At 57.0% G+C, this 21,915-nt stretch overlaps 1 protein-coding gene across 1 annotated transcript; it reads left to right on the top strand.

Annotated features, from left to right (window-relative positions):
* The first annotated feature begins 4,855 nt into the window (after positions 1 to 4,855).
* CUNH1orf216 (chromosome unknown C1orf216 homolog) lies at positions 4,856 to 8,130 on the top strand. The gene is made up of 2 exons (XM_027900042.1): positions 4,856 to 4,885; positions 6,005 to 8,130. The coding sequence occupies exon 2, from the start codon at positions 6,021 to 6,023 to the stop codon at positions 6,840 to 6,842; it is 822 nt and encodes a 273-aa protein (XP_027755843.1). The 5' UTR covers positions 4,856 to 4,885; positions 6,005 to 6,020; the 3' UTR covers positions 6,843 to 8,130.
* The last annotated feature ends 13,785 nt before the right edge of the window (positions 8,131 to 21,915 follow it).

Raw genomic sequence — 21,915 nt, 5'->3', positions numbered from 1 at the left:
GGATTTTTCAAAGGCTCTGGAGCAGCGAGGGCCCTTCCTCCCCCAGCCAGAGCACATTGTTCGAATTAGTGCCTAAATGAAAGGATATTGTTGGTTCCTGTAGGGAGATAATAACCTCGGTAGCGGAGGGAATTTCACCCATGCAGAGAGAATTTGCTGGGCTGTTCCCGCCAGCAGAGCCCCTCGCTGGGGTCCGTCTCGCTGGGACGATGGCTGATGGGAACAGATCCGCCAGGAAGCAGGGATTTATCTTGGCATGCCGCTCTAATTGCTGAAAACTCTGCTTTCTGACCTCAAAAACGTGCCACTGCTCCCTGTCCAGCATGGGGACACCTGTGGCACAGCCCGGGCACAGCAGGGATCAGGCTGCCTGCTCACACCATGCCCGTGGAAAAGCACTCCCCTTCCCAAATTCCCATGGGATTTTGGTTTTCCCTCTTCCTTCCCACTCCTCTGCCTTCTGCCGCAGATTGGAGAGATGTAAACCCCTCTCCCCGCCATGGAAGAGGACAAGAGGATGGAAAATGAACCCAAGCCTGGGATCCCAGTGGTTTTGTTGGTGTTAAAGTGCCACCCCCACGTCCCACCATCCCACCTGGCTGCAACCTGGACAGTCATTTCATTGTACATCCCAAATTTTATTTTTTTTTTCATCCAGTTTTGCTCTGATCGAATTTTTAACAAATGTTTTGACTTGTTACAGGTGAAGGAAAAATAACTCAGAGTGTTTCTTGATTAGAGCTTGTTCAAAGTTCTCCAGTGGAGCTGCTTCCACATCAGAAAATCCTGACTATGTGCAATCAAACATTTAATTTCCACGGACGCAATATCAGAGGATTCCTCCAGGTTAGAATCTGTTACAGTTATTAATCAAAGCAGTGCGGCTGAAACGAAACCTTTTATTGAATGTTGTGACAAAGGGATAAATTAAAGCATTTGTGGAATGTATCAGATTTGGGTCCAAGACTGAAATTTCAAAATCCTGAAGTTTTTCTGCTTTATGAGGTCCAAATGTGGAGCCTTTCTGTGTCAGGACAAGTGTGCAGCAGTTGGGGGGTGGTGGGAGCCGCAGGGCCATCACGGTTCCATCTGCAGGGAGGGGAGGGGACTGGGCTGCAGGACACGTCACAAGTCTCCTTCCACTTTAAAGACATCAGCCCTTCCAGGGACACTCGAGCTGAGGATCCCGTGCCCAGGGGCTGATGAGGCTCCCAGCTACAGGTACCACACGATGGGAATGTTTCCCTGCCTACCACAGCCCGGCACAGCAGTCAAATAAAAAATACACATTTCATTGTAAACAGAGGTTTTCATCCCCCAGCCCCTGCAGACAGACAGATCCATCTACTGGGGAGCTCTGCCTGCAGCCAGGGATGGGCCCGTGGCCAGAGCAGGTTTGGGGATCCCAAGGCAGGGGAGAGGGATCCCGTGGCACCGGGAGGTGATGCTGAGGGGTAAAGCCACCCAGAGGCAGCGGCTGCAGTGACAGCCCAGCCCGCCCCCTTCCTCTCCATTTCCCAAACAATTTTCTAATCAGACCTTTCTGTCTGGAGTTTATTAGTGATTCACAGGCCGAGAGGAAATGGTGATTTTGGGTCCTGGTCTGATGGAAGGGGTGGAGTCGGCAGCAATATTCCCTTTTTGTGGCTCAGCAGCAGAGGAACTGCAGAGGAAACATCTGTGGAACTCCAGCCCTGGTCTGATATCTGCAGGATTTTGGGATCCTCTGAAATCCAGACTGGCTGCAGATTCCTGAGTGAAATGCAATCTGGGTTGCAGGTAGATCAGGCAGCCAGGACTGGCCAGGGGCTGGGGCAGAGGGCAGGGGAGAGGGATTGCCTGGATACGGCCCCCTCTGCCTCTTCCTCGGCCTTCCAGTGGTGTTTTCCCCAGAAAATCCTGTGGGAAATGCAGACAATGGGATGCTGCATGAGAGGTTAGGACAGGGATAGGATGGGGATGGGGATGGGGACAGGGATGAGGATGGAGCAGGGCTAGGGATGGGGCTGGGCTGGCAGCGATGCTTCCCCCATCCTGGCCAGAGGCTTTTCCTGCCCCTCTCCAGAGAGGAATGCCAGCACTTGTACAGCCTGGGGTTACTTTTGTTTCCCTCAGCCTACAAAAATGCCCAGGATCTATGAAAATAAGAGCATTGTTTTGAAATTTTGTGAGGCCAAGAGGACAAACCCTTTAGAGCATCCTACTCCTCCTCCCTCCATCAGCAGAACCCGCCAGCACTCCCAGCATGAGGTTTTCCAGCCCCAACCCTGCAGTCCTGGGGCAGGGTGAGGGTGCCAGTGGCTCCTGTTCCCACTGGCAGTGCCAGACCTGAAGCCTCGAGCAGGTGAAGCCCCTCACAGCCAGGGGGGTCCGTGCCCACCGAGCCCAGCCCCTCAGCCCGCGGTGTCTCCCACGGCTCTGAGCTGATGCTCAGCCCTGATTCCTGCCGACTGTGGGGAGATCTGCTCCCCCAGGACCCCCCCAGGGCCCCCCCTCGTATTTACCCGAATGTGTTTACAATTACAGGGGATGCCAGGGAAGGCAGAGCGCCGTGGCCGGCGAGTCAGCGGCAGGGCAGCGCGGGCTGGAGGTCAGCACGCTGTTTACTTTAATTTCTCAGAGAGCTTTTTGGGAGATTTCCCTGCTCCGTTATTAAACTCAGATGAGCCGCTGGGGAGGTTAGGTCGCATGTGGTTCAGGGCACTTTTTTTCTTTTGTAATTTTTTTTTTTTTTTTCTGTTTGCAATGTTTCACCCTTAACTCTTTCGGGACAAGATCCCCGTCTCAGCTCTGGGGTCCTGGGATGAGCCTGCTGGTGGGATGGTGGCTGCTGGGCAACCTGTGCCCTGGGTGGACTGATGCTGCTGTGCTCATGGCCAGAAGGTGCCCAGCTGAGCCCATCCCAGCATCACTGGGAGGTTTAGGTTGGATCTCAGGGAAAGGTTCTTCCCCCAGAGGGTAGTGGGCACTGAACAGGCTCCCCAGGGCAGGGGGCACAGCACCAAGGCTGCCAGAGCTCCAGGAGGGTTCGGACAACACTGCCAGGCACGTGGTGGATTCTCAGGGTGGTTCTGTGCAGGGGGCACAGGGGCTGCAGGCAGACCCTGGGGAGCTGCACATCAGGTCCTGTGCTCAGCCTTCTTAAATTATTTTTTATTTCCTGAAAGGAGAGCTTTTAATTTATTTCTGGAACAAAGTGGTTGAAGGGGAGGGGAAGATGACTGAAATCTATCACTGAGCCCCCTCCACCTCCAAACCTTCCCTCTCCCACCGTCCCCAAAGGGAGCAGCTCAGCCCTCCCCAAGTCCCCACATTCCCTCTGTCCTGCACCCTGAGGTGGGGTTCCCTGCTCTGGGGTTCCCTGCTCTGGGGTTCCCTGCTCTGGGGTTCCCCATAGGTGGTTAAGAAAAGCTCAGCTCAAGGCAAAGGCTCAGCTGAGTCCATTGTGTGCCCAAACTCCTGTCTCTGTCCTGCCCATTCCCAGACGCCTGAGTCAGCTCCTGCCTTTCCTGTGCAACGGGAAGGGTTTGTTTCTTTAATCCCAGGCTTCCCCTGGAGCTGCAGCCTGAGTGTCCCATTTACAGCTCTGGTCCTCCCCTCTGACTGCTCCTCCATGGGGGAGTTGAAGCCTTTGGAGCAGCCGAGAACAGGAGAAGCTGCTGAGGGGCCTGTCAGGCAGATGAGAACTTAAACCAACTTATTTATCACTTGTAAGTGGTGTTCCACTGCTCCAAACCCTCACAATGTCATGGGGGAACATCTGCCCTCGGTGTTTCTCTCCCACATCCCACCTCCAACAGTCCAGAGCTTTCGAGAGGATCTTTGTGTGCCCTGAAAGGACCCTCATTCCCTCCTTCCTCCCCCTCGGGGTGGGTGGGAGGTGCCGTGCACAGGGTGGGCCTGTGCTGCAGAGCCCTTGGGATGACAGTGCTGTGCTTCTGCCACGTCAATCCCAGAGCTCCCACGGGATGGTGAAGGCCACGCTGGGTGGACCTGGCAGGAGATGGGACCATCCCTGCCTGGGGCAGCTCTGTGGGTGACAGGGAATCTGTGGCACCAGCTGCCCCTCCCTCCCCATGACCAGTCCACAAAGCCTCTTTATCTCCTGGTGCTTCATGTGACTCCTGAGCTGGGCTGGAGCTCGTGGGAACCGTTTGATGTTCCTGAGCCTTTTCCTTTCCCAGCGTGGACATCCCAGCTCCAGGCATAAAGGGAATAAAGAACTCACTGAGCATCCAGCACCCGTGTTTCACCCATCCCCATCCCCACGGGGACCTGCTGAGGCTCACGGGACCCACAGGCCAGCAGGAAGGAGCCAGTGAGTCCCAAACCATCTGCCCTGCCCGTGTTGGGGGGCATCCACCAACACCCCCCCGGCGCCACGCTGGGGATGACAGGGGGCTCCAGCTCCTTCTCCCTGACATGGGTGGGAGTTTTCCCCTTTCCCCCCGAGGCCGGGTGGACACGGGTGGGAGTTTCCCAAGGGATGCAGTGGGTGCCCATGGACCCATAGGGATACGGCCTGGGGGCGGGCGGCACCGGGGGGCACCCGGGCAGGACCGGGGGGCACGGGACGGCCCCAGGAGCCGCCGCGCAGCCCCGGCCCCCCCATAACCTCCGTCCCCCTCCCGAGCATCCTCGTCTCCCGTCCCCCCGCCATCATCCCTGTCCGCCCCCCATCATCCCGTCCCCTCCATCATCCCGGTCTCCCCCGCATCATCCCGGTCCCCCCAAAGCCCCGCCGGCGCCGTCGGAAGTGCTGCCGTGACGCCTCCCCACGCGGGGCGGCTTCCGCTCCCGCTCCCACCCGCGGCGGCGGCGGCTCTGGGAGCCCGGGGCCAGGACGGGGCCGGGGACGGGGCCGGACCGGGGCTGGGAGCGGGCGGTGAGTGCTCGGGGCCAGGCGGGCGGTGGGAGCGCACCGGAGGGTCCCGGGGGTTGCATCTCCCCCGACCGGGCTGGGGGCTCGAGGGGCTCTGTGGGAGCTTGGAGGAGGGGAACAGAACCCCCACGCCGGGCTGGGGGCTCGGGGGGGGGCTCTGCAGGGGCTCTGTGGGGGCTCGGAGGGGCAGGGATGCTCCTGGACTCGCCCCCCGCCGGTCCGCGCATCCTTCTCCGGCCGCGCCTGCGGGGGGGGCAGCGCTTCTATAGGGGGGGCAGCGCTTCTATGGGGGGGGCAGCGCTTCTATAGGGGGGGGCAGCGCTTTTACGGGGGTGGCACCCAGCCCTGGACCGAGCAGATGGCAGAGGGGGTGCTGTGGGGAGGGCGTCCCGGGGTCCCAGACCTCCAGCAGCCCCCTGAGCTGGGCACGGGGCACCTGCACCCCTCCTGCTGCCGTGCGGGGTCACACCGGGACACTCGATGGGCTCCTTCATGGGATTCCTGGGAGCGTGTCCTTGAGGGAGAGGGCTCGGAGAGCGGCTGTCGCTGCCAGTGACCCGGCAAGGAACGCTGGCATAACCTTTCCTTTTCTGGCCCAGTCTGCTCCCGGTCCTGCAGAGGAAACACAGTGGGATGACTGGTTTGGGCACTGGAAGGGACCAGCCCTCACAGCCCAAGGCAGGGGGGATGGCAGAGGTTGTGCAGAGGAGCCTGAGCAGTGTTTGGGCTGTGTCCCTGTGCCCTGGGATGCCCTCTGGCATCACCCAGGGGAAGCCATGGGAGCATGGGGTTGGGCTGGAGCTCATAGGGAGGAGAAATAGGCTGGGAGGTGCCTTCTTGAACTTCTGCATCAGGTGGGAAGTTGCCCTTGAATGGGTGGCATCCCTGCCCATGGCAGGGGGTTGGAACTAGCTGAGCTTTAAGGCCCCTTCCAACCCATCCATTCTGTGATTCCATGAGCGGCCTGGGGACACGCTGAGAGCAGGAATGCTGAGCTCACGATGGCTCCAATAGCTTTAAAGAGGTAAATAAAGTAAGAGGGTGTTTTCCCCTGCTGCAGCTGCCCTGGGGTCCGGCCGTGCCAGCCCGTGTGCCGCAGTCCTGTCACGGTTTCCCTCGCAGGCGGGACACCGGCGAGATGTTTGCTGTCTGCCCGGCCAACGCCCCGTTCCGGCAGGGCCGGGGGGCCCCGGCGCCGGGCACGGCCATCCCGGGGGCCGGGCACGGGCAGGACTCCAACTCCAACTTCGTGGGAGAGGTGTGTGACAGCAACGAGAACTGGAGCCGGCCCGCGCCGGGGTCCCCGCCGGAGGAGGGCTCCAGCCGGAGCGAAAACACCGCAAATCCGTCCGATAATCTGCTGTTATTAATGCAGAGACAGATGGTCCAGGGCCGGCTTACGGACACCGCCCCGGGCCCGGGCGCCGCGCGGCTCCCCGAGCAGGGGGTGCGCAGCCCCCCCGAGGGAGCGGAGGTCGGAGGGGCCGGGGGGCAGAGTGGCACCGAGGAGGCGGCCGGGGGATGTGTCAAACCCCCGAGCTCCCCCGCAGAGGACAACGGCTATGCCAGCAGCTCCCTGAGCATCGACAGTCCTGACAGCGCCTGCAGCAGCACCTGGGACCCTCCCGCCTCTGCCCCCCGAGCCGGGAGCCCCCCTGAGCCGGGCACGGCCGAGCCCGAGCCAGGGCCCCTCTTGCCGGCGCTGGCAGAGGCTGTGCAGCACCTCCAGGACAAGGAGCGCTTCAAGGAGCAGGAGAAGGAGAAGCACCACATCCAGCTGGTGATGTACCGGCGCCTGGCCCTGCTGCGCTGGATCCACGGCCTGCAGCAGAAAGTGGTGGACCAGCAGAACCGGCTGCAGGAGAGTTTCGACACCATCCTGGATAACCGCAAGGAGCTCATCCGCTGCATGCGGCAGGGCCCGGCCTGCCTGGCTGCCACGGCTGCCCCCGGCCCCTGAGGTGCCACCCCTGAGGTGCCACCCCTGCAGAGCCACTGGCCCTGCCTGACCCAGCCCTCACCCTCTGGCCGGTGTGGCATTGGCTGGTGGCATCTCCATCCTGTGCAAAGCGCTCGCTGGGCCCCTGGGTGCCCACCCTGCCCTTCCCTTCCCACCTCTCTCTAGTGCAGCCAAGAGTCCCCGAACATTCATCTCCATTTTCCCTCTGCATGGGAGTTCATTTTGTCCTGCCCCCCGTCCTGTGGGGCTGGGCCGGCCCCAGGACCTTGGGGTTTGCTGAGCCCTGCGTGACCAGGCTCGTCTTTAATCTCGCCCTTTGAACGAGCCTGGCTGAGCCCTGTGCCAGGATGGGCCTGCGTGGAAGCTGCAGGGCAGGGAGGGCCTCAGGGCAGCGAAGCTTCTAAACCCACCTGGGTAAAGCACTTGGGCACGAGCTTCATCCCCACATCCCACCTGCACTGAGTGTCTGCACAGCCACAGCCCAGCCACTGGTGAACGTTGCTCGCTGGGGACAGTGAGGTGTCCTGGGCTGTGAGAGAGAAAAGACTCGTCCTGAAAAGTGACCTCAGAGTCCTGAAAAGTAAATTTAAGTGTCAAATGATCCAATGCCAATGTATGTTTTTAGCGTCAGTATTAGAGAAGAGTTAATTTAGGTCTGTGTGTGTGTGCACGTCTGTCTGTTGCAGGCGATGCTCTGACACTGCATGATCCCAAAGCTGCTCATGAATTTGTGCTGTTGGTGTTTATATTAATTTATCATTTAAGAGCAAGTAGTATTTTTTTCTAATCTGCATTTTATTCAGCAAGGACTGCACACAGAACCCAAAGAACAGTTGTCTTAACTAGAGATGGAAAAGGAGCTACTGTGTGTGTTTGCTGTGCTTCGCTGTGTTTCCATAGGACACATATTCCTTTTTAAGTGCTGATGTGGAGGAGTGGCAGCAGGACAGCGAGGGCTCAGCTGGAGGGGGTCGTGCTCCCCTTCCTGCCCCACTGCACTGATTCCATTTCTCGTGGCAAAAGGAGGGCGATGAGGGATTCCAGAGCTGCTGCCAGCAGGTAAAGTGAGGAGGTCCACAAAACTCCACCTCCAAAAATGACATTTTGGGGGCAGAGGGGACACGGCTCAAATCCACAGCACTGCAGGATTCCAGCAGCATCCACAAGGCTCGCGCTGCCCTCATCGCCCTCCTGTTCACTCCCGTCCTGCTGCCTCTGTCTTACCCCAGACCTGTGATCGTGGGCATGTTGCACACCTGAATAAAAGCCTTGCAGCTGAAGGAGCCAAGTGCAGGCTGGATCTGTGCCTTTATTTCCCTTCCCGAGCCTGCCAGGCTGGAAGCAGCCAGCCTATGCTCACTGCTGGAGCACACCTGGGTGGGTCGAGGGCACAGGTCTTGGCACCTTCCTCCCACCCCTGCACCCCTAGGCACGCTCCAGCTGGCAACACGCTGTGCCAGCACCTGCAGTTCATCCAGGCTCAATTTAGAAGCCTTTTTTTTTTTTTTTTCTTTGAAAAATTGAAGTCAGATAAAGTGCCGTGGCAGTGGGGAGTGGTGCTGGGGTGTGGTGTCGGTGCAGGATTTACCCTCTGCCCCTGGAGAGGGTGGCTGGAACTGGGGGATCCGGATTCCCAGCACCCTGCCCTGCAGCCCCGCTGATGGGGAGGGCTGGGGGCAGCTCTGGGTGATGGGGATTGCAGATAACAACACCTGAGTGTTGACCCAAGGGTGAATTCGCCTCAGGCCTCGCAGAGATTAACTAGAGATGAAAAACCGAGGCTGTAGCAGCCCTTTGAACCTTCCCTCACCTTTCTACCCCCCCTTCCTGCTTCTCCTTTCCAACCTCTGAGTCTGTGGGAATTCAGGGATGCAATAGTCCATGTAGGGACACAGCAAGGCACGAAGGGCAGGGTGGCTGCATTTTTCCATTGTTATCCATGCCCTGCAGCCAGGGCTGCCAGGAGGTTTGTCCCAGCCCTCGGGGGTTCCATAGGATGTGGGGTGCTCTGCTCCAAGCCCGTTTCTCACCTCATCCCCTTTGCAGGGAGCCCACGCTCCGGCAGGTTTGGGGGAACACGAGCTCTCCCAGCCCCGCAGCGACACCGAGCGAGTCTCTGTTTATCTTGGTCGAATGCTTTACACAAATAATTATTTCCAAGGTAAATATTGTGAAAATCCAGATTATTTGCTCAAGAAATGAAAGAATAACTGAGGGAGAACATCAAAGAGGTGGATCTGCTCTGGCAGTGAGAGGCTTCCTCCCTGGTTATTGGGAGCCCGATGCTCCTGCCCCGGGACCCGGCTGGAGATGGCCAGAGCTGATTTGCAAAATCAACTTCAGACAGAGCTTTTCCACCCCCAGCTCCAGTGCCCAAATGAGATTTGGGAATTAATTAAAAACCCAACCGACTGCAGGGGGAAAAGTAATAAAGACACAAAATACTGCAGGGCTGAGCCTGGGCCAGCTTAGGGGCGGGCAGGGCCCCCCTCTGCCCCTGGCACCCCCCTCCAGGGACACTGTGACCCTGCAGCCTGTGCTCAGCCCCCTCTGGGTGCAATCCAGGTGGGATGGGTGCCATGGGCAGAACCAGCACAGGGCTGGGCACAGGGACAGGCCCCAGGACCCCCTGCCAGGGATGTCCCTTCCCCAGGGATTGCCAAGCCTCTGTGAATAAGGGGCTGGATTCTTAGCCCAGGGGTGGATAACTTGGCTCTCAGGGGGGATGCTCTGGCTCCAAACCCCCCAGGTTGGTGGGAACACCGGCAGCAGGATCTGGATGCAGCCACTGTGCCAGGCAGGAGTGGGGAGTTGGGGTTCCCCCCAGGCACAGACCCTGTGGCAACCGAGCTTGGATTCCTCTGCCCAGCCAACAACCCCTTTGGTTTCAAGGTCTCCTCTGGAAGTTTATTGTTATTGTATCAAATCCCTGTGACACTGGGCTGGTTTTACTGCAGAAAGCGAGCTTTGGCAAATGTTGCCTTGCTTTGGAAGTTAAAATAATGGCATTAAACCAAAATCAAGTATTTATGAAGCTTTGGAGGGAAATATTTTACCTTGTAATTGGAATCCACTCTAACCCTTTCCAGTATTTTGTGGGCTTAAAAAAAAGTCTTTAAAAATAAAATCGAATGATGTGATAACTGATGCCATGAAAGTACAAAAGAAAATTAATCATCTCAGGACATGAACATCCAGAGATCCAGACTGGGACACACTTAAAGCATCCTGGAATCCCTTGTTTATTGTGTCTTGGAGACTTCCAGATCCCACATGTTTGGTTTACAGCAGGAAAAGAAAGGGCTTTCCTTGCTCTCAGCTGGGAGGGTGAGCCTGGCCAGGGCTGCTCTGCTCACCCCAAATCTCACATCCAGGCAGTGGTGAGGGGTCCCACACCCCTGGGCACCCCTGGGTTCCCACCACCACCACCATCTCTGCTTGCTGCTCCCCCCTGCCTGGAGGAGCGAGGCTGCCCAGAGAGATGAGCCCAGCCCTTACAGGATCCATATGGGCCACAGTGCCAGGAGCACCTTCTGCTGCCTGGGAGGATGGTGGGGAGCAAGGAGGGTTCTGTCACTCTGCAGAGAGGTGCTCCTTGCCCAGCCAGGCTCCCTTTCCCTGCAGCCCTGGGTAAGTGGCACCAAGGAGTGGGAACTGGAGGACTGGGGGCAGATCCTGGGAGTTCATGAGTGACCCTGAGCTTTGGTGCATCCCTCCTTTTCCAGCAGCATCCACTGGGACAGAACCACCATTCACAGGATTTTCAGGCTATTCTCACTCTCCCTAGCATTTTGTGTTTCATTATAACTGCCTCACACTGGCAGAATAAATACAGAATAAATGCAGAATAAATACAGGATAAATACAGTCATCTCCTGCTTGAAACAGAGCAGGGCAGTGCCAATCCCGAGAGCTCGGGGTGGACAGGGAGGAGGCAGGATTGGGGATACCGGGATCTTTCCCCCACATGCACTGCTGGGGGGCCAGGACACACTGCAAACCCTGCTGCCCTCCCAGGGCCCTTCCAAAACCTCTGGACGCATTAAAATCTGGGCATCACCCCAGCTTGATTCCCAGCTGCCCATCCACACCCAGAGCTGGACCACGCCAGCCCCACTCAGCACGAGCATCCTCCTCAGCCTGGCTTGGAAGGTTCATTGTCCAAGAGCTGCTCCCTGCTCGCCCTTTCCAGCGGCGCCGGGCTGGGCAGGACCCCGAGTGCCGGCTCTGCCGCCATATCTGATGGAAACGCGGTCTGAGCCTCCCTTCTTTAATGATTCCCTTTGAAATGTTGTTGCTTCCGCACATCCCCCTTCGGGGTAGAATATTAAGCAAGAGCAACTCGGCTGGAAATTCAGATTGTTTTTGTGTCTGTTTTCATTTACATTTTAATGACAGAGAAATCGTAGCAATCGGGCTGTTGCAGCACGGCCCCACCGAGGAGGAGGGGAAAATTCACCTGCCACCACCTCACCTTTGCCCTCCACGAACGGCACCAGGAGCTGGGAATTGCCAGCTTTTGGTGTGGAAATGCTCTTTTCCCCCTTCTCCTGCCCAGGCAGGAGGGATTGAAATCAAAAAAGGGCTCTTGGGCCCCTTGCAGGGGCTTTGCCTGGGTGCAGTGCTGAGGGACGGGTGCAGGGGGTGTTTGGTGATGGGGAAGGGCATGTGGTGTGAAGGAGGGAGCAGATGGATGCTCTCCTTGGGGGATAGTTGGGTGGGGAGGCCAAGGGTGCTGGTGCTGCTCCAGGAGCTCATTGCACCTGCAGGAGGAAGGGGAAAGGGTTCCCAGATGTGCTCAGGCCCCATCACCTGCCTTGGGCAGAGGTCGGGGGGATTTTCCCCGAGACAGCAGAGCCCCATCCCAGGAATCAGCACCTCAGTGCCTGGGAACCAACTCAGCACCTCACCAACAGCCCATGGCTCTTCAGATGAGGTACAGGGATCCAGGCCTCCCAGAGAAAACAGCTGGGAGTAAAGATCACTGGAAGAGAAGCAATAAACTCTCGGTTATTCTTCTGCCAGGGAGGCCAATCGAGCTGCAAAGAGTGCCCCAAGGCCGGCCGTACATCATTATTTCCTCGCCGTTCCTGGGTGATGTAGTGGCTGTCCTGCTGGAGGGAATGCCTTCCCAGTTTTCAGCATCAGCACTGGAATATCTAGAGGCCTGGAATCATCGGGTTGAATCCCAGAATCCTCATTGCTGCACTTCATTCCTCCAGGGGGATAATAATCCAAGTGCCACGCACAGGGCCTGTCCAGGACAGTCTTATTGAGGGCTAAAAACAGAGGTTCTGCCTGGACAGCCAAGAAACCCCTACACAGCCCCACAGGAGCAGAGGGACAAGGCAGCTTCCAGCTCCCAGTCAGGGATGGAGGCTGCATTTCAAACTAGAGCAAAACAACAAAGAAACGCATTTGGGATTTTTGAAGTCCATTGAGGGCTCATCTCATTCTGCTTTGCCTTCCCAAAGTCTCCTTCCCCCACGGCTCCAGCCCTGCCCTGAGAGTGGCACCATCTGTCCTTCCAGTTTGAGTGCTGCTGGGAGGAGCAGTGGCACTGTGGCACCGGCTGTGCCGGGACCCAGAGCTGGATCCCATCACCACACCGGCCCTTTCATCTCCCGAGCTGGGGCACATTTCATTTCTCAAGCCATCCCAAAACTTCCCAGAGTGGGGAGTTCCAAGCTGACTTTCTGTGTGCTTTGTTTTCTCTGGGAGGGTGAGGAGGGGGATCCAGAGCCAGCACCAGGGCAGGTTCACCCCGGGAAACTCGCCAGCACCCGGGAGAAATGGAAACTTCTTAAAAATTCATGAAAACCCAGGAATACAAAGCCGAATTAGGAGAAGTGAGTGGTGTTGGGCTGAGTCTGTTTGGTGTTGATACTGTGTAGAATTAAGCCACGCTGGTCTTTCTTGTGGCCAGAGGGTAGGAAAAGGGCTCCCAGTGGAGAGGACCCAGCCCGGCGCTGGTGGTGCTGAGCGGGGATTGATAACCCGGTGCGGGGGGCCGCAGCTCCCACGGATGCTGCTCCGGGCCCAAAAGCTGCATTTATCCCAGCGATAGCAGCCGAGCCAGAGCTGCGGGCCTTGGGGGGAAAAAAGGCTTAAAAACCCATCCTTCATTCATCAGGCAGCTGAGACAGAGAGGGGGAGGAGGGGGAGGCAAAAAGGACGGAGAACGAATTAAGAGTTGGGGGGAAGGTGGGGGGGGCTGCTGTGCCCCAGACAAGGGGCTCAGCCCTGCCCAGACCCTCACCCCCAAAGCCAGCTGTGGGCAGGAGCCTGGGTGGGGGGTGCCCACCCCACTCCATCCCTGGGAGTGGATCAGGACGTGAATCCCAGCTGAGATATCACTTCCCAATCCCCAAACAATACCCCTCTCCAATCCTGGAGACACCCACTGCAGATGATGGGGGGAGGGGGGGAGCAGCAGTGAGTGTTGGGGTCTGGGGTTCCCTTTCCCAGCATCCCCCTCCAGCACTGGGAATTTTGCAGGCAGAAGGAGAAGGTTCATCAGTCACTTCTCACGGGCAAATAATGCAGTGTGACAGCTCGGGGCTGCGGGGGCTGCAGAGACCCCTGCACAGAGAGGAACCCACCACGCAGAAGGAATATGCCTGGCAGCGTGGGCAGGGACCTGCCAGAGCAGGGATCAGGAATCAGGGATCAGGGATCAGGGATCAGGCAGTGAGCAGGGGTCAGGGGGGTTGGGGCTGGAGATGCTCATGGGTGGGACATGTACCCCAAAAACTCCTGCCTGCTGTGTGGGAGTTTCTGCTCCTCCCACAGCCCCCAGCTCCTTGGGACATGTGGGCAGCTTGCCATGGAAAACTTTTCAAAGGACTCGGTTTGGTTGCACATTGGAAGGAAACCAAGTTTTAAAACCTTGAACAGTTGATGAACCAGTTCTTGTTCTGTGGCCAACCCCAGTTGTGAGCCCATCGGCTGCGGGGCCGGAAGGGACCATGACACGAATGGAATGTGACGTCTCACCCAGCACAGGCCAAGGAAACTCACCCAGAACCTTCCCCACCAGCCCCACAGTTTCTGACAGCAGCGTCACATCTGGGAAAGCATCCCTTGGCTCTGTGGTGACAAACGGAGCCATGGACACAGAAATTAACTTCTCACACCCTCCCAGGTTCAGGGCACACCCACGGCAGATCTGAGAGCAGTTGCAGAACCCTGCTCCCTATTCTTCTTTCTGGACAGTTGGGAACCTGCTGGACCCCAGGGAAGACCCTCTCTGGGTGCTGGGAATGAGCTGTTTGCACCCCATGGGGGTCACCTGATGGCCACGCTGGTCACCCAGGCCAGGAGCAGAAGTGCCACCACCCAGCTTCTCCCTGTTGAGCAGGGAATCTCCTGCCACGTTGCTTAGTGGGGTCCAAAGCGCCAGGATCGCACTGTGGAAATAATTCAAATTAGGCATGCGTGTAATTACCGATATTTTATCCAAACAGGAGGAGCTGGAACATCCCTGGGTATCTGGGGAATCATCTCGCTCAACACAAAGTGGGAAGAGAAGTGGTGGATGGGGGACAGGCTGATGCCCACCCTGCCTGGGGCTGCCCGGTGGGACAGGGGGACAATAACTGTCCTGAGTATGTGCCACCAGCTTGGGTGTCCCAGCCAAGCTACCTCCAGCTGCTGTGCCTCCTGAGGGCTGAGCCATCATCCCCCTCCTCCTCTGCTGTCCCTCCCCTGGTACGTCATGGTGGGACAACCATCCAGACAGTGGGGATCCACCTCCGAGCATCCTAAATGCTTGGAATGGCACACTCCTGTCCCATCCGGCTCGTTTGCCAGCTCTTTCCAAGCCCTGTTGGAGCTGCCATGCCAGAGCCTGCACCTTCCTCGTGTGAGGAGGATGAGGAGGCTGTGGCAGGACCCGGCTGTGGGACCTGGCAGGTGGAGAGGTTGAATCTGGAGATCTCCAGGAAGCAGAAGCCACCAGGAGAGCTGTCACTCGAAACCATCCGAGCTCTTCCGGGCCAGCCCTGCTCCGGTTCAGCTCTGAGCAAGTTTTCCATGCCCTGGTTTTGTTTTTTGTTGCTTGGAACCAACCCAATCCACTAAGTTTTGCATGATTTTCTGCCTCTGGCTCCAGGGTCTCCAGAAACTCGACCTCTCGGCTCGTGCCAGGCGGCTGCTGCTGGCTCCTGGTGCTGCCAAAACTGCCCTGGAGGCTGCTTGGGAGTCACCAGCTCAAAGCCTGGCACGAGCCTTACCCGGTGCTCGGCAGTGGCTGCAGGGACAAGGTGGGGATGGAGCCTGGGGCTCATCCCAGTGCTGAGTGGAGCGTGTTGGAGCAGGTTCCTGCAGTAAAGGTGAAAGGGAGCTTCTCTGAAATGAAAGCAGCCCCTGGAGCAACCTTTCCTCGGGAATTATCCTGCTGATTAATCTCTCCCGAAGTCACCTGTGATAAATGGAGCGATTAAGGGACTGACCTGCCTGTGGAGCTGGGTTTTTTTTTGGGGGGGTGGGCAGGGAGGGATGTTCCCCCCACTGCCATTTGGGCTCTTTACAGACCTGGCACCTCTTAAATCCATATTGCCAGAAGCAGCCCTGGGTGGCTCCTGCCAGGGGGGGGTTGGAGTGACCCTGTGCAGAGGGCTGGGGGTGCTGCTCAGCTGCATTTGGTGGTCTCCGCGTGTACCGGGGGCTAATACGTGTGAAAAGCAGATTTATTTTTGCCTACGTTTCATATTCTTCACGCTCCGCTGGGGGAGACAAAGGATCAGCTCTTCAATGGAGTCCTAAGAATAAACCCTAAACCTCATCAAATCCAATCCGGCAATAAAAATTGCCCGCACAAAAGGCCGGGGACGGAGGGTGGCGGCGGGGCCGCTTCCCCACGATAACAAGTTTTCACAAGACTGTTTATCCGCACAATTTGGAACGACACTTAAAATCTCTAATCCCAACAGGCATGAAAGTGCTTGTCCCGAGCAAGCAGGTGGATTGTCCCGGAGCGGCCGCCTTTGCCAATGCCGCTCGGTGGCCGCGGCGCTGCCCGTGGGGGTCACGGGGAATGTGCTGAGACGGGGCAGCTGCAGCCTGAATGCTTCTCTTCAACCTCAAAGCCTCGGCCCCCTCTCCCCGGCACCCCTCTCCATCCCTCCCCCTATTCAAGCCGGTTTTAAAAGGCAGCAAAATGGTTACAAGGTTTAAGGCAGAGGCGAGCAAAATGCTGCACAAAGGGAGGACAAAGGCGTGCGGCGGCCGGTCCCTAATCCAGCATCGCCCGTGGCAATGCGGCCCCGAGCGGGCGGTGTGGATTAAACCCGCTGCCAGCTCAGGCTTTAGCGGCAGGGCTGGGGGGTTCTGAGGGGTGTCCCCCCTGCCTGGCCCACCAGAAGGGGCTTCTGCCACCAGAGCCCTCCGAGGTGCCCGTCCTCTCCAGGGGCTGGGGCAGTAGGTGGGGTGGAGGCAGCGAGGCCTCCAGTCAACCCCAGGGAAGCAGCACCGGTCCTTGGGCTGGTGGGATGTTGGGAGATGACTGAGGATGTGAAGCCTCCGATGCTGTTGGGCTCAGCAGAGATGCTGAGGGTGGAGCAAGAGCCTCTGTGTCCCCAGTGACATCTCTAGCCCAAAGAAATCTTTTATTCCTCCTGTTTTTACATAAAAACCTAGAAAGTGTTGATAGTAAATGGCAGCTCCTAAATTGCACAGCTTGAGACATTCCAAGGCCACACCGTGAGCCACCGGCCTGGTTGCTTTACCCCTATGGCTACTGCCTCCAAGCTCCCAACTCAGTACCACCCACATTCCCAAGGCTCCACAGAGGGGGAATCTCCCCCCTGGGCAGGGATGGGGCGAGCCACGAACGCCCAAACCAACCGCTGGGACTGGGGACACTCACAGCCCTTTGCCCCACACAAACCAAGACCCACGGACTCGCGGTGCCCGGCCCAGCCTCAGCTCCCAGCACGTGCTGCCCACCCTTGATTCATGGAAAACTCCTTCCCCAGGGCCTGACATTCCCCCAGCACCCCACCAGCCTCTCCCATAGCATCAGGCCTATCTAGAGTTGGTTTTGAAATTAAGGTAATGACTTTCTCGGTCTCCGCGTTATCTGCCGGCGCCCGGCGCGGTGCCCGCCCGGCTGGGCAGACGGCGGGGCCGCTAATCCCGTTAGCACTCCAGAACCATCTCCGAGACAGCCACGGGGCTGGGGACAAACCCGAGCTGACATCCCTTTCGCACGTGGAAGTGAGGAGAGACGCGTCGGGGGGTCCTCGCCGGGAGGCTGGGGGGGCCCGGGCCCCGCGGGGTGTCGGGGGACGCGTGAGGGTGGCAGCCACACGTCCCACCGGCGCTCAGGGTGGGCGAGTGTCACCGCAGTGCCACCCAGCTGTGTCTGCAGGTGACAACCATGGCACCCCTCACTGGCACCGCTGCCCAAGCCCTGCTCCCTGTGCCCCTGGGCACGGCTTGCGGTGACACCTCTGGGCTCGGGGCTGGGAGATGCCCTGGGTGTCCCCAGAGTGACTGGGATGTCCCACGGGTGGCTGGGACATCCCGGGGGAGGGACATCAGAGGAAAGGTGAGGACTGTGCTGCATCCCACTCCCCAGGGCTCAGTGTGCTGCAGTCCTCTGCTGGATGCTCCAAGGCTCCTGCTCGCTGCAAAGAGGCTTTTAATTACTGTCAGTGCCTGGGTCCTGCAGCAAACTGCGCCCTCCTCTCCCCAAAGACAGGCTGGGGGCAGGTCAGGACCACTTCTGGACACAGATTTGTGATCCAAAGGGAAGGACAGAGATCCCAGGAGCACACTGTGTGCACTGTAGCTGGTCTTTACCAACAGGTAGCGAGGCGTGTGGGCAGCAACTCAACCCCTGCCCAGAACTGCCCAAGGCATTTCTGGTGAGGAAAAAGCTCAGAGTGCAAATCTCTTCTCTCCACAATAATGGCCACTGGAACTGTGTTTGGACACACTTGGACACACTCCATCTGTGCTGGGCCGCTCTCTCCTCCCTTAAATATTCTGCCTTTAAAACAACTCCATGAAACCACAGCAAAAGCAAAGCAATACCCTATTTGGCCAAGTCGTGTATTTTTTTCCTCCTCAAGTTCCTGGCAAAATGAAAGCACTTGAATAAAGTTGGGGGAAAAAAAAAAAAAAAGCCAAGACAGTGAGGTTTTGCTTTAAATTAGCATTAATTTACAAAGCCCAGACAGACCCACTAAGCAAATTGTGCCCATTAATATATTAACAACAGATTTTTACTACTGCTCCTCTGGGTCCAGAGCCTGAACAGGGGGTGGTGATTAAGGCTTTTTTAATTCTAAGAGCCTCAGTGACCGGGCTGGACCCGCGTGTGCCCACGGTCGCCTGCACTGGGAGGGTGTTAGGGTGACCTCAATAAAGTAGATGACCATGGCACCTCTAATCCCCTCTTTTAATTGATTACTCTCACCCAGCCCCCGAGGCCATGAGAATGGGGGACCCACCCTCTATAGATTAGCACCCTTTAGTTTACAGATCAGCCACTTTTTCAGTCCTTTGCCCTGCAGCAATGCATGAAAATAACACTAATCTCATTAAGGACAGAAGGGAGCCCTTCAAAGTTTATTAATAATGGGAGCAGACAGGGAGAGAGTCAGGCTCTGGGTCAGATTTCAAAGCCGGGGAAGTGGCAGGAGTTTCCAAGAGCCTGGTTCTGCCAGGGAGGAGGGTCTGGAAGTGCTGGTGATGGCTCTGAGAAGCACCTGGGACCCCCTGGATGTGGCTGGACAGGGGAGGGCAGTGCCCAGCTCTGGGCCAGGCTGGTTTGACTGCTAGGGGGCTGCTCCAAATCTTTCCCTTCATTACACAGGGCTGTCTCCCTGCAACCCTCAACTGAAGAATTACTTAAATGATGGCAAGATATCATCACCTTGAAAAAGACCTGGCAAATGAGACGTTAAGATTTAAACACCACAGTGAAGTTGCCACATTAAAGGTAAGATTAGGATTCTCAAGGCCAAAGCAGCATCCTGGCCCTGGTGTTGCTGCTTTCATCTCTTTTGGGTGGAATTGCAGAATTCCTCCCATTGCTGCTGGGGTCTGCACAGCCCCCAGCCCAGCACTCCTGACCCCAGAGGGGGCTGCAGGCTTGGCATGTGCCAGCCAGGCAGGAATGCAAAGCTTTGCTCACCCCTGAGCAGGACAGACCTCGGGGCTTCTCCCTCCATCCACAGAGCTCTGAGGATCTGTGAAAGCCAAGAGCAGGCTGTTAGAGGTTATGAGAGATCACCCAGGGTCTCCCAGGATGCCTGAATCCTCCAACAAAGCTCAGGCGTTTTTAAAACATATTCCATGAGCAGAATTCCTAGCAAAGATGCACATTTAGGGATGAGCCTTGATTTAGTTCCTTCAAACAGGACACGATGCCACAAACACCTTCACAGAAGAGGGGCCTGGGTGCTGCCAGCCCTCCAGGAACTCCAGGATTTCCCAAGCATCCTGCGGGATCTGGGCTTTGGGACCCTCCATGGCTCCTGCAGAATGTTGTAAATCCCAGGGGATTTGCAGAGCCCCAGGGAGACACCTCACCTGTGAGAGGGCCGAGTGCAGGGGGAGGATTTCCCCTCTCCTCCTGTTACCAGCACACCTGGGGATGGAGCATCCTGTGCCTCGGGAGTTTGGGATAAAACCAAACTGCCAGTCCTTCGGCACATGGAAGTGTGGAGAGAAGCAGCTCACGGACCGCGTGCCACAAGCTGTCCCAAATCTGTGGGGCTAAACCCACCAGTGCACCACCCCCCCCCCCAGGGCTGGGTTTTGGGGTGGGTCTTTGGGGTGGAACACCAAAGGTTTGAGGGGCGCTCAGAGAGAGGATGAGGCGGACGGGGAGGAAGGAGGGTCCCAGGCTGCGATCCCTCCAGGCCTAACCTAATCACCATCGCTCTGCATTATTACCCTGCCTAACGCGGCATGCTTTTAAATAAAATATGCAAAGATTTCTCAAATTATTTCCCCGGGGCAAGTGCGTTTTCTATCTTCGCTCGTGCATGTTAATCTGAAAAATGCAAATTCCGCACACACCCCCATCTGCTGGGGCTCGGCCATTTATTAACTTTTTTTTTTTAATACAAAATGTTTCTTTCTTTCATATATATATATATGAAAAAGCAACGAGTTTTGTTATCTCTGCCCCTACTTTATTTCATTTAGAGAAAACAGGTTTTAATGGATTAATAATAATAATAACAATAATAATAATAATAACAAAATGGCCCTGAGGTGCTGAGGATTACGACTCACTCAGCACTGGAGTTTTAATCAGAGATTGGTGTTGGGCAGGATTACAGCTGCAAGAAGGCTGGGCCTGCTTTAGGATGAAATGCTGATGTTCAGGGGACAAGATTTACTTCTTTATTTATCCAGGATGACTTTGATACTCAGGGCTGAGCTGACAGCACGTCCTGAGAGAGTGACAGCTCCCCTATGGCTGCCTGGGTGTTGGTGGCACTTCCCTGGGTTAAGGGCTGTCCCTGTCCTCATTGTCTGCCCAGGGGTGACAGCCCCAGACTCCCCAGAGCAGCACGTGGGGACCGTGAGCGTCTCCATCGTTAGGGCTGCTCCGCAAAATCATTAAAAACATCGAGAAAAAAGCAACCGCAGACAAAAACTGGGGGGAAGGAGGACCCCGGTGTGGCGTTTTCCCTGACAAGAAGCTGATGTGACAGAGCTTGGCGTGCTGAGCGTAATTGGCAGCCTCTGCCCAGGAGAAGCCACGGACAAACTTGCTCCAGGACGATGCTGGCCCGTCCCTGTGCCCGCGGGTCCCACGGCGGGGGGGAACGGGGACCGCGGCTCCGGCACGGCCGCCGTGGGGAACATCAGCCTTCACCTGAGTAATGAGACAAAACCCAGGGAAAACACACATGAAAAGGAAGGGAAAGAGAAACTCTTAGGAAATGAGATCAAAGTCCTGCCTTCAAAAATGTTGTCCTGCAGCTACGAAGAAACCCAGATCGCCCTAATTGCGGCGCTCGGCGCGGCGCTCGGCGCAGTGCGGGAGTCGGGGACGAGCTGGGGGGAACCCAGAGGTCCCAGCACCCAGCTGGGAGGGACAGGAACACCAGGGCTGCACTGGGTTTGCTGGCTTTATTTTTGGAGTACTCCTGTCCCTGTTCCCACAGAGCTTGGGCGCGATGTGCAAGTGAGAATTGTGGTGCTGGTCCTTGTGCAAAGGAGCTGCTGGCTTGGGGCACATCACACACTGCATTTAATACAATTGTATTAAAATTATCCCCTCTAGATGTCTGAAGGAGAAATGTTGGATAAAAACTGATGGCCAAGTGCTTGGATGTGGTTAGCGAGTAGGCTTATGCACGGAAAATGATTACAAAGGAGAACAGAAAAGAAAAGTCCCTCTTTCAGAAAACTGAGGATCTCCCAGGCTCCCTGAGCAGCTTCATGAGCTCCAGCCGGGGAGTGCTGGGGGCCGGGGACACCCAGGTGTGCCAGGGTGCTCTGACAGGGCAGACCACTGGCCTGGGCTGACTCTTGCCACCCCTGCCCTGTTTCTGAACGTGTCGAGGGCACAGATCGGTTCTGCAGGCAGACACTGCTGCCTTCACGTGGGGCTGGTGCCGTGATGGATGAGCTGCTGGATTTGCCTCCTCTCGTCCCGTTTTGACAGTTTCTCCCCATCCTTCCCTCTGCCACGGCCCCACAGCACCCTGGTCCTCCAGCACACGGGCAGCCACCAGTCCCCGAGGGGACACGAGGGTCTGGGAGTCACAGCCCCAAGCCAGTCTGACCCCGTTGCTGGATGCAGAGCACTCGGGTCCCCACCACAGCACAGGGAAGCAGCTGGCTGGCCCTTTAAAGCCTTTTTTTCCTCTCTTGTTAAAAGATGTCTGGGAGGGGAGCTGCCAATCTGAAAAATGATCCTTCCTTTTTTCCATTTTCTTCCTTCTCTCCTTCTAGCTTGTGCTCATCTGTTCAGGTGAACCTCAGGCACATTCATTAAATCTCTGTCTTTGACACCTCAGCTGCTTTGGAGCCCTGGGCTGCTCTTTCTCTTTTCTTTCCATGTTTTTTTCCCGTTCCCCATCTCCGAGCCCGCCTGATC

Source organism: Empidonax traillii, unplaced genomic scaffold (genome assembly GCF_003031625.1).
Source record: "Empidonax traillii isolate 1590-97213 ecotype Southwest subspecies unplaced genomic scaffold, ASM303162v1 scaffold700:size438121, whole genome shotgun sequence".
Classification (NCBI taxonomy): Eukaryota; Metazoa; Chordata; class Aves; order Passeriformes; family Tyrannidae; genus Empidonax; species Empidonax traillii.
Note: the sequence above shows the minus strand (reverse complement) of the source record. Positions and strands in the feature narration are given on the sequence as shown.